The sequence below is a fragment of the Bos taurus genome, chromosome 11 (assembly GCF_002263795.3).
Source record: "Bos taurus isolate L1 Dominette 01449 registration number 42190680 breed Hereford chromosome 11, ARS-UCD2.0, whole genome shotgun sequence".
NCBI lineage: Eukaryota > Metazoa > Chordata > Mammalia > Artiodactyla > Bovidae > Bos > Bos taurus.
In genome coordinates, this window is record NC_037338.1 from 72,966,788 (window position 1) to 72,979,543 (window position 12,756).

The following is a 12,756-nucleotide window of genomic DNA, read 5'->3' on the forward strand; positions in this document are numbered from 1 at the left end:
TCCCTTGTTCAGAACACCTTCACACTAGGGCATATGTTATTCTTGAAATGGAAGCATTACTTTGTCAATTGTCATCTTCTTCCCTTGGAGGATTGAAGACTGCTAAATGAGTGTGAAATTTTATGCAGACAATAACTCTCTGGATGGGTCCCAAATTTTATTAGTTCAGATTTCAGATTGTTAAAGTAAGAGCAACAAAAATCTAGAATACAGTAAACTGGAACTGAGCTCATTAATGAGCCATGCTCCCTCTCCTGTGTTTTTCCAGCTGTTCTGTCTGCTGCTGGCTGGGCTGGGCCAGACCTGAGGACTCTGGCTGAGTTGGCTCTTGGCTCAGGGTGGAGAGATGACAGAGGCATGGAGGCAGCTTCCCCTGGGCCTTTAGAACTCTCCCTGCAGCACCATCAGCAACCCTCTGCAGGGAGCTGCATGTGTGCCAAGCACACCTTGTCATGGGCAGTCTGTGTCGTGGGAACTTTGGAGAGTGATGTGGAAGGGAACCTGGGGGGAGGGAAGCTGCCCTTCTGGACCATAGACAGGCTTGGGACACTGTCCTGGAAGGTGGCCCTGGACCTCACAGAGAACTATACCAGTTTAGAGCTATACCAGTGCCTGGCTTCCAGGGCCCAGACACAGCTCTGGTGACCTAGGTCTAGCCCTGAGACTAGCACCTGCTCTGCTCCTTGCTCTGTTTCTTCCACCATTCCCCAGCCTGATGGCCCATTGCTGCCTCCTTCCAACCCCCAGGGGTTCTCTTTTCTGTAGCGTTTGCTCCTATTGCGTTAGAGCTCTCAGAGACTGGGGGCCACTTTTTTGACTCCAATCTCATCTCCATTTTTGCACTTCTTGTAAAAAAAAAAAAATTTTTCAGGTCATGCTTGGCCTCATCACCACCATTCTGTTTGATAGTTATGTGGCACAGGCCAGCGTGGCAGGAACAGTACCAGGCAGACTCAGAAGATCCTAGGCTGGGCTCGTTGGCTGAATGACCTTGGGAAAGTTGCTCTCCCCATTCCCCGCTTCCCCTTCAGGGCCTCATTTCCACATTTGTGATTATGAGCGGGTTAATCTAGATCAGAGATCTCCAGACATTTTTGATCATGCACCCTCAGCAATAAAATAAAATGGAGTACATAGCCATAATAGGCATTTATTCACTTATAAACTTTATGCCTTTACTACAGTACTAAATGTTATGAAATAAACGTGCAAAATTAAAAGTTAAATATGTGATATATATATATTCTTTTGTCTGTACCACACTGCTTGTGGGTGTTCTGACCAGAGACTGAACCCAAACCCTGGGCACTGGACGTAGAATCTTAAGCTCTGGACCACCAGGGAATTCCCTACATAAAAATTTTTTAAATAAATTCTCCTTTACTTTACATAACAAAATTTCCTCCTTTCACAATTTTATTGTTTGCTTATAATTAATAACAGTGTCGGAGAAGCAATTGAATATGTTTCATTTCTCTTTGGAATCTTGCTTTAACACTTTGAGACAGAGAGCCATTTAGGAGTCTGGTCTAGCTGGGTTTGTTTTTAATGGCTAAAGTAGTTGATCCAAAGAAAAGGATGTATCACTAGCTACATTAAATTATGGTACTCACTTTCAACCCCAACCATCAATTAAAGACTTTTGATTGAAATTAGGCTGGTTGATGCCCATCTTCCGTTACGTGAGTCAGCGGCTCTTACAAGCTAATTGGCAAGCCTTGCATATTGTATATCCACTTGTTAGATTTTTAACAAATGGACTGAATATCCACTCTTCACCTGGACCACTTTCAAACAGATTAGAAAAATATGTTTCTAATATTTTCAGATATGCAGATAGAAGCATCTTTATAGGTGATCACAGGAGATCACAGATTGTCAACAACAAAAATCTCATTTTCAAAAATCTCAGGCATTCTCTTCAAAGCATGAGTTTGTTTGGAAAATCAAACACTTTCTCACTCAATATTATAATAAGTCATCCTTTACCTTGAAGAGTGAGAAGAATTTGAGTTCATATTTTGGTGGATATCTCTGAGGTAGCAAACTGCCAACAGCCACTTGTCCTCAGAAAAGGCTCACCAAATTTCGAACTCTTGTCTTTTTGTACAAGAATACATCCTCTTTAACTCTGATGACTATTTTAAGTGCACTGCCAGAAGATAACCAACAAGCCTCTGGGTGGTTCAGAAGATTTTCATAGTCATTTTCCTTCTGATTATAAATCATTTTATAAGTTTTACTGTATTAAAAAAAACTGATCACACCAATGCATCCCACAGCACTTGTATATATCTGGATTTGAGCTCTTGACTACAGTAGCCTGAAGGAAATTCTGCGGGGAGTAGTTTCACATGTATCAACATCCTTGCACCCCTACCCAGAATCCATTTTCATCAGGAAACAGCCACTCTATCAGTGATTACACTCAGACAAATTTTCTCATAAATGATGTCTTTATTAAGGAAGTAATGTACTGTTCAGTACACATTGCCTCTTCCCTTTAGTGGCTCACAGAAATGTGGTTCCTCATGTGTTTCATTATTGAAACAGAATCTAGGAACACCATGATAGAAACAGCTGCATTTTCTTCAACTATTTAATACATTTTGTGAAATTTGTTCTAATGCATATTTCTGTGCACCTTCAGCAAAATTTTCTCTGCATCATCCAATAGAACCTGTGGTCATCATATTGTGTTCACGTTCTATTCTTGCTACCAGCAGGTACCACACCAACAGCCGGCTTCCCAATCTCTATGAGACAAGGCGTGTGTATGTCGGGGGTGCGGGTGTGTGTGTAGGTGGATAATAGTCATGTGATACGGGTCTAAGGGGGAATGAATTGACTTCCTGGCAATTATTCTTCCTCCCCCATCACGCCCAGTAATTCCAGAAAAAACATCTACTTCTGCTCCATTGACTATGCTAAAGCCTTTTTGTGGATCACAACAAGCTGTGGAAAATTCTTAAAGAGATGGGAATACCAGACCACCTTACTTGCCTCCTGAGAAACCTGTAAGCAGGTCAAGAAGCAACAGAACCAGACATGGAACAATGAACTGGTTCACTGGTCACCCTGTTTATTTAACTTATATGCAGAGCACATAACGTGAAATGCTGGGCTGGATGAAGCACATGTGAAATCAGGATTGCCGGGAGAAATATCAATAATGTCAGATATGCAGATGACATCACCCTTATAGCAGAAAGCAAAGAGAAACTAAAGAGCCTCTTGATGAAGGTGAAAGAGGAGGGTGAAAAAGCTGGCTTAAAACTCAACATTCAAAAAATTAAGATCATGGCATCCAGTCCCATCACTTCATGGCAAATAGATGGGGAAACAGTGGAAACAGTAACAGACTTTATTTTCTTGGATTCCAAAATCACTGCAGATGGTGATTGCAACTATGAAATTAGAAGACGCTTGTTCCTTGGAAGAAAAGCTATGACAAACCTAGACAGCATATTGAAAAGCTAAAACATCACTTTGTCAACAAAGGTCCATCTAGTCAAAGCTATGCTTTTCCCAGAAGTCACATATGGGTGTGAGATTTGGACCATAAAGAAGGCTGAGTGTCGAAGAACTCATGCTTTTGAACTGTGGTGTTAGAGAAGACTCTTGAGAGTCCCTTGGACTGCAAAGAGATCCAACCAGTCCATCCTAAAGGAAATCAACCCTGAATATTCATTGGAAAGACTGATGCTGAAGCTGAAGCTCCAATACTTTGGCCACCTCATGTGAAGGGCTGACTCATTAGAAAAGATCCTGATGCTGGGAAAGATTGGGGGCAGGAGGAGAAGAGGACACCAGAGATGGTTGGATGGCATCACTGACTCAATGGACTTGTGTCTGAGCAAGCTCCAGGAGATGGTGAAGGACAGGGAAGCCTGGCGTACTGTAGCTCACGGGGTCTCAAAGAGTCGGACACAACTGAGTGACTGAACAACAACAATCCCCATCACTCCCAGTAAGGCCAAGTAGTAGGGGCAACCCAGGGAAGGGTTGGTATCTCATTCCATGGTTGGATAGATGCTTAGGCAGTGAGCTTATTGATCTGAGTGCAGGTGAACAGAACAGGAGATGGGACTTCCCATTACATCTGATTGTATTCTCATTGTTTCTACCTCATAGAGAAGAACTCTCATTTTAAGTATGAGAGGAATCTGCCCTGACATTTTCTTGTTCACTTGCATTTGCATCGTAAGCATTATCTTCAATTGTGGTTTCCTTGCAGGAATCTTGTTAAGCCACCTATCCATTTGTGAGAGTTAATTTAGTTACAATTTGGCAAAGTAATCTGTAAAGCCACTTAGCTACGTGCATGTGACCTGGAATACATCACACTAGATAGCTCTTATCAGGATCCATTTGAGGCAGGCAAACCAAGCTTTCTAGGGAGCATGGAAGTGAATGGACAGAGGAAACAGGAGCTAGTTTGGAAGACCTAGCAGCACAGTCCAGATTCACCTGGACTCTGGCCACTCCTGAAACAAATTTATGTATATATATATGAGATTAATTCTGTCAATTGAAAATCTTATTTACAATGCAGATTTCTCAATGTATTGGTTTACTAAGGCTGCCATCACAAAGTATCACAGCTATGTAGATTAGACAGAAATGTGTTGTCTCACTTTCTGGAGGCTGGAAGGCTGAGGATCAAGGTGTCTGCAAGCTTGGTTGCTTTTGAGAGCTGGGAGGAAGAATCTTTTCCAACCCTCTCTCTTAGCTTGCAGAAGTTTTCTGGCAATATTTGGCATTCTTTGGCTTGTGCCTGTGTCACCCAGATCTCGGCCTTCATCTTTATGTGATGTTCTCCCTGACTAAGTGTCTCTGTGTCCAGATTTCCCATTTTATAAAAACACCACTCATGTTAGGTCTGGGGCCCACCCTAGACCTAATATGCCCTTAACTAACCACGTCTGCAATGGCCATATTTCCAAATGAGGTCACATTCTGAGCTATTCGGGGTCATATAAAATTTGGAGGAGATGCAATTCAATCCATTATGCTGGGCTGTGCCTCAGATCTTCTAAAACAGGATCTCTGAGGGCAGGAGTTACAATTCATGTGTTCAAGAAGGACCTCAGATAACCAGTATGCTCATTAAGGCTAGAGATCTACACAGTCATGGGAAATGACTCAGAATGTCCTCTCTTCCATCTCAAGTGCATACACCAAATAGAATTAAACCATAGACTTTCATATTGTAGCTGAGTTCAAAAGAAATGAAACAAAAATGTTCATGATGAATGTCTCCAAAGTGGAGACATTAAAACCAGAGAGCAAAGCGCTGGCTGAAGCTAGGGCAGCTCTGAGGAGTGATAGGCAAGGTCATGGGCCCAGAGAGGCTGGGGCTGGGGTCCAGCGAGGGAGCCGATAGGGTGTGTGTTCTGTGGAACTACTCCTTTTGCAAGAAGCCTAGAGCCTTGAAGAGATACCTTGTCAGTCAAAGGGGACTAGAAAATCAACTAAAGGTTTGTTTCCACTAATCAAAACTTTGGAAGATGGAGAAACTGCTGTGTGAATTCACAGAATCAAATAGCTTTCTTAGCTGAGATGCATCTAAGGAAATGGAATTTTGGTTGATGAGAAGGGAGTGATCAGGGGTCAGTTTGGGACACCAGAAGCACAGCTGGGATCTGATAAGGCCTACCAGTAATAGGGTGAGATTAGAGTAGACAGAGGCTGGATTTCTGAGCAATTGTGGGCCAAGGAGTCCCACGAGGTGGGGATGGATAAGAGACACAGAGAGCAGGAGGAGGAGAGTGCCAAAGATGAATATGTTACTTTTAAATATTCCCAAGATTGTTCTGTGCCTTTAACTCTCCTTAAATCTGCCCATTCCCAAAGCCCATCCCACCTGCCCATTCCTGGGGGCTGGAGAGAGAACAGCAAGGTGGCCTTCATGAGCTGCCACTGAGCTGGTGGAGAAATGGCTTAGAACCTTGTGGTGCTGGCTCAGAAGAGCCCTCTCATGAATGACCCTGGCCAGGCCCACTTTAGGGAAATCAGGGTTTCTAAAATCACATGACGCTTCCTTGTTTGGGACTCAAAATTGAGAATTAATTGGTTTAAAAATGAAAACTGCTGTACAAATTATAATATCTTGTAGCGGTTGTATACCAACTTGTAATAATATCTTGTAGTAGTTGTATACCAACTTAGAGCTACCATCTGTTGAGTGTTATTTATTGTGCAACTTTAGAGTTTTCCAGGTGGGGGTAGTGGTAGAGAACCTAATGCCAATGCAGGAATGTAAGAGATATGAGTTCAATCCGTGGGTCAGGAAGATATCCTGGAGGAGGGCCTGGCAACCCACTCCAGTATTCTTGCCTGAAGAATCCCATGGACAGAGGAGCCTGGAAGGCTACAGTCCATAAAGCTGCAAAGAGCTGGCCATGACTGAAGCAACTGAGCACACACACACATACAACTTTAAACCTATCCTGTTTAATCCTCACAACAGACCTATCAAGTAGGTATAGTATTATCCCACCCCATCTTGTGGATAAGAAATCTTAGGCTCTGGAGATTATGTAAAATGATCACTAGTAAACGGTGAAGCCAGATCTGAAACCTGGGTCCATCCGACTTCTACATCAATATGTTAATAGTAGTTAAACATGGAGAGTGAATCAGGAACAACATTTATCCCATTTTTAATATTATGGGGGGTGTTTTCCAAATTTTACATATAAATTAATAAACATAAAAAAAGAATAACAACCGAAAAATGAGGCTTTGGGAAGTACCTGCAGGAGAAGGCAACAGTGGGGAGAGTGATGTTAAGTGTGATCCTTCATCCTGGGTACGCTCCATCATGTCCATGATCCTGGCTCATTGACCTAACATCTACTCCAGTATTTAGGTTGTTGCTCTTGCCTTCTTCCCAAACCCAGGACACTGTGCTTCTAATAGATTAATGAGGTCCTGGGAGGCATGAACCTGACACTGAAAAGCCTCCTGCCTCTTTCTCCTCCCCACCTACAGGTCAACCCTTTCAGAGACCGAATCTGCAGAGTGTTCTCCCACAACAATGTGTTCTCCTTTGAGGATGTGCTGGGCATGGCGTCTGTGTTCAGCGAGCAGGCCTGCCCCAGCCTGAAGATAGAGTACGCCTTCCGCATCTATGGTGGGTGCTGTGGGGATTGAGTGGTGGGACAAGGGCCATAGAGTAAATACCACATCTGGAATCCATCAGCATCAATGCATTGGTCTGATGCTGTTCGTTGGGGATTACTTGAGTATGAGGGGTATTATACTTCTCAAGTACTGTAGATCTTTGGTTTTTTTAATGGTTGAGAAGTCCAGCTCTAATGGATTGATGACTTCCCTTCCATGTCACCAGAGACAGGCAAATGGAGTCACTGGTGCTGATATTCCATATAGCAGCATGGGCAGGCCAGAAAGAGAAAGAGAGGACTATATATGGGCATGAAGGGGTTATGCTTGTTCTGTAAAAGTTAAGAGATTTAAAACACTGAAACTAGCTCAGCCACTAAATAGCTGAGAAATCTTGGGCAAATCGGTTTACTTTTTAGAGCCTCAGTTTCCTCATCTTAAAAATGAGCAAGTTGAGAGATATCATCTCTGAGGTCCCATGACACTTGGGAGCTGAAGTTCTGCTCTTCAGCCTCATGAACCCCTAGCACATCTGGGGCCCCGGAAATTCCCAAAAGGAATCAAAAGGAAAGAAACAAAGCCTTCAAACAGATCACATGCAAGGCTTCAAGCTCATCTTGCCAACCCCTTGGGCCAAAGGACTCGTCCATTTAGGCTTGTGTGGTCTGTCATCTCGCCTGTCTTCCTTCTCTACCGGCTCCTCCCACCCAGTCCCCACATGGTGGACGCCATCTTATTCCTGCCTCAGCCAAGCGGACTTGGATAGAATGGAGTGAAGGGGATTTAAGCCAGAGGGACCTATAAAGTCTCAGTGTCTCATCTCTCATGTAAAAGGGGCTTAATGATATTTTTGTATTTGATATGTCTTCAGGTTTAGTATCCAGTAAACGCATAGGAAATCATAAGTTTCCCTACAGAGACAAGCTGAGTAAGCTCCTATCATACTGTCTCTTCTGCAGAAAGCAACTATAAACTCTAAACAAAATGTAAAAATCAACTACCTCAAGGCACTGCATAGCCACGGAAAGCACAGATTTAACACTTGAAAAAAGGAAATGGTACTGAACGGCTCTCCACCCCCTCCCCCAACTTTTAGTTTTGTACTTTTACAGCCTGAAGGTGAGCTTCAGTAAGTGGCATCATACAGGACTAATAGAAACCCTGATCTCTTTCTGACTTGAAAAATCAGAGTTTGGGACACCTTTCCCATCAAAAGTGAAAAGAAGGGAGAGTCCATGAAAGAAAGCCAGAAGGAGCCAAATCTCATTCTGACCTCTAAACCATAGATACCAGGGTGAACTCAAAGCAACTCAGGTAAGGATGAAAGAACTGAATGGAGAATTGAGCTGCCATTGCATTTTACAAGGTCCCTGAGTGAGAGGGATTGCCCACTAGAATAGAAAATTCATCACTGTTTGGAAGAATATAACAGAATCCACAGTTTCTACATAAAACATTTATAATGTCTAAGATACAATAAAATTATTCAGTATCTTATTATTTTTTAAACAAAAAATGATGCATTCCCAAGAATGAGGACTGACTCTAATATGAGCCAGATGTTGGAATTAGCTGATAAATATCTTCAAACAGTTATTATAATTATGCCCAATGATATAAAAGAAAATGGACTCCTAATGAATGAAAAGATAGAAATTCTCAGTAGAAAAATAGAAACTATAAGGATCAAATGGAAAACACGGAACTCAAAAATAAAATATCTGAAATAAAAATCTACCATTTGGGCTTAGCAGGAGAATCAAGCCCACTCCAGTATTATTGCCTAGAGAATCCCAGGGATGGGGGAGCCTGGTGGGCTGCCGTCATTGGGGTCGCACAGAGTCAGACACAACTGAAGTGACTTAGCAGCAGCAGCAGCAGCAGCAGGAGAATGAAGATGAGAGAGTCAGTAAACCTGAAGACTGATCAATAGAATATAATCTAATCTGAAGAACAGAGAGGAAAAATATGATGAGAAAAAAGAAACAGATCCTGAAGGACATGTAGGACAATAGGAAGGTCTAACAAATATCCAACTGACATCTCAGGAGAGGAGAGAATAAACAGGGCAGAAAAGATATCTGAAGAGATAATGGCCTCAAATGTTCTGAATTTGATATGAGACACAAATTTACAGTGAACTTTAAGCAGGGTAAGTACAAATGAAATCATAGACCCAAATTCAGTTGGCTTAATAGTCCATTCAGTATTATTCCTCCTTCCTTACTCCAAGTACTGCTGGGAGTCCCCAGGGATTTCCAAGCTATCCACAGCATTCTAGTTCGTGAGCTGTGATACTTTCGTCGGCCCTTCCACCACAGAGCACTTGCTGTGCTGTCTCTAGCCTCTTCTGTCTCCTGTTAGTACTCTTCTGGATGGGCCAGCTCTTCTGGGTGGAAAATGCTGACCCAGACTAGGTGCTCTTGTCTTACCTGTGCAAGTAACATGAAGTTACCTGTGTAAAGGCAACCGAGGAAGAGCAGCAGTATATTAGTTTTCCACTGCTGTGTAATAAGTTACCACAAACTTAATGGCTTTAGATGAAACATACTTATAATCTCACAAGTCTAGGCCCAGCTTGGTCGGGTCCTCAACTTAGGGTTTCACAAGATTGCAATCAAGGTTTTGGCTGGGCTGCAATCTCACCTGAAGAATGACTGAGACGGGAGGAACCCACTTACAAGTTCACTCCAGTTGTTGGCAGAATTCATGGACATGACTGAGCGACTGAACAACAACAACAGAACTTAGAGCCCTGGCCTTTTGTTGGCTACCGCCTGCATACTGCCCTCAGGTTCCAGAGGGTGATCTATGCTCCTAGTCACATGGGCCTCCCAACATGGCCAGTTGCTTCTTCCAAGACAGCTAGGGAGTCTCTTGGGCCAGACTGCTGGCAATATAACATATTATATTATAGACATCTCATCTGTTGCCAAATCCTGCTGCTTAGATGTAAGTCCCCACGCACACTAGATGGGTGTGTCGATTAGACAAAAGCATGAACACCAAGAAGAGCAGATCATGAGGGAAGGAAGGCACTAGAGTTTGTCCACCATAAGCAGTGTGGAATCCATGGCAGAAGTGAAGCAGGCTTCCTGAGGGCCTCAAATGCAGCTGGAAAGTGCTCAGGAAGCCAGGCAGCTCCTTCCTCCTTTTTTCTCTCTGCCTGCCTAGTCTCTTATCTCTGCTTCTCTCTGTGTACCTTCTCCTTCTGCAGATCCAATTTTTATGCCTCTGTGCCTATGGACCAAAGATGACTACCCCAGCCTTCACGTGACCTATGGGCTTCACTCTGACTGACGGGCCACAAGCATCTCTGTCTCTCATTTCCATTTTCTCGGGAGATGCTTATCGGCTCCGCGAAACCAGAGATCCAGCTGCCCTTGGGTTAGGTGACCAAGCTTGCCCAGTCATCCACAACCAAGAAAAAGCAGCTTCTGAGGCCAATCACTGGGAGTTGAAATGCTGCTCAGAGATGGTAGGGTAGGCTGGGCAGATGTTCCAAAAGATATCTGTCTCAGCTGTCTTCCCATTGTTTCTAGAGCTAAACAAACAAAACCACCAAACCTTCAGGGAACTAGATGAGTTCCCTCAAGACATGGGAGCTCAAACGTCTTCAGCTCACGAATAGGGGGAAGGTCCTCCCTCCTGAGAGGTCAGGCAGAGTCCTCAGGTCACATCGAGAAGCAGACACTCCAGGCCCCTACACTGTCCTTGTATCTTCTCCTCTCTACCCTCCTCCAGGGCCTCCTCGAACAGTTTCCTTCCTTTTTGAGCTCCAGTGCAAAAGCAAAAAGCACAGAGCCTTCATGCAAATCAGTGGTGCAAATAGATGCCTCGGGACTCGTAAACTCCAAGGCTTCATCAGCTAGACTCAGGCAAATCTGAATTCTCTTCGGGCTCAGAAGATTGCTGCCTTACAGAGCTGTCAGCAGGATTGAAGATAGGACGTGTGAATCTCTGAGCCTGGTGCCTGGCCCGTGGTGGCTGCTCTATAAATTGAGGTGGTAGTGGTAGGAATGAAGGAAGAAGAGGAGGACTAAAAAGAAGGGAAAGAAAAGGAGAAAGAAAAGAGAAGAGAGGATGATGATGTGATGGCCTCAGCAATCATCCTTAGCCAGTCTGAAGACCTAACTCAATGTTCTAACCCCTCACTACACCAATTGTGGCCTAGATACCAGCAGCAGCATCACTGCCAGAGAACTTGCTCGAAATGTAGAATCTCAAGCCTCAGTCTCCACTTACTGAATCAGAATCTACCTTTGAACAAGACTCCCAGATGATTCCTCTGCACCTGAAAGTTTCAGAAGCATGGCTCTAACCCACTGATTTTCCATCGCTGCCAATACTGGAATCGCTGTTGTTCAGTCACTGAGTCGTGTCTGACTCTGTGATCTCCTGACTACAGCATGGACGACATTGGAATTACCTGGGGAGTTTTCAAGACCTACCCTTGGGCCCCAGGTGCAGAGACTTGATGTGATGGTCTTGGGTATGCCCTGGTTGGCACGCTTTTTGAAAGAGCCCTGCAGGATTCTAAAGTGCAGCAGGAAAAAAAAAAAAAAAGTGCTGAAGAGTTACTACTGCTCTGACCTACAATATTAGTTAGGACTGCATTCAGTTACTTGTAAGAGCATCCTTGTTTGAAAAAAAAGAAATCCTGGATTCAGGCAGTCCAGAGCTGAGGTAATGGCTCCAGGAGGCAATCAAGGGCCCGGGCTCCTTCAAGCCTCCTAATCTCCCATCTTTAATGGGACTGCCGTCCTCAGAGTCAATGTATTCTGTGCCTACAGGTATCTCGTCATCCCAGTCAAGGAGAAAAAGAGATGGGAGAGGGGATAAGGACAAAAGGAACATTGAAACACACCGACGACATCTACTCTTCTTTAACAAACTTTCTTGGAAGCTCCACCCAGCAAACTTTGGCTATAACTTTATAGGCCAGAACTGTTACATGGTCACACATAGCTCCAAGGGGGACTAGAAGGCTGTGTATTTTAAGCTGGGCATAAACATGAACTGCAATTCTGTTAGGAAGAAGGAAAGGGCGAATGGCTGTCGGTCAAGTCCAGCCGGCTAGCCACACCTACCCAGGACATACCTCCTGGCCTCCAGTCTCTGCTCTGAGGGACTGTCCTGGCCTCCACTTGATCGATCTTCTCTCAGCGTCTCTGGGGAGACTTTCTACCTGTTGGAGACCAGCTTCCCAGCACTGCTTTTCTGCTTGGGTCAGCACGGCTCCCACCAGCTGTGAATTACCGTCAGACAGGTGCCATAGCACCAGAGGCTGATCTTCCCAGCATCTGACATGGGGATGCTAGTGGCTGGGAGCGGCGAGGGAGGCAACCTCAGTTCCCGTGGGAATAGTGGTGAAGGCCTGCCTTAGCTCACTCATTCAAATGAGCTAATCTTGTGAAAGTACTTTGTAAATTGCAAGGAGTAACATGACAGATCGGGATGATGACAGTCAGAGAGTTTGGGGGACACCTGAAGGCTGAGCCCACCAACTCGCTCATCTCCCTTATTGCTGGGAAACAGCAAGAAGAGCCCTCCTCTCTCCCCAAAGTGGCCAAGAACATGGGTCATGAGGCTTCTGAGGCCACATGGGCTGCCGGGTAGCCCAGAGCT

General features: G+C 44.3%; 1 protein-coding gene across 3 annotated transcripts in view; it reads left to right on the plus strand.

Moving 5' to 3' along the window:
* CIB4 (calcium and integrin binding family member 4) overlaps positions 1-12,756 on the plus strand; it is a 53,000-nt gene that overhangs the window by 36,737 nt on the left and 3,507 nt on the right. For all 3 annotated transcript variants that reach the window (XM_059891528.1, XM_059891529.1, NM_001076455.2), the window contains exon 4: positions 6,997-7,138. In XM_059891528.1, coding sequence (XP_059747511.1) covers positions 6,997-7,138 — 142 coding nt within the window. The remainder of the gene's footprint in view (positions 1-6,996; positions 7,139-12,756) is intronic.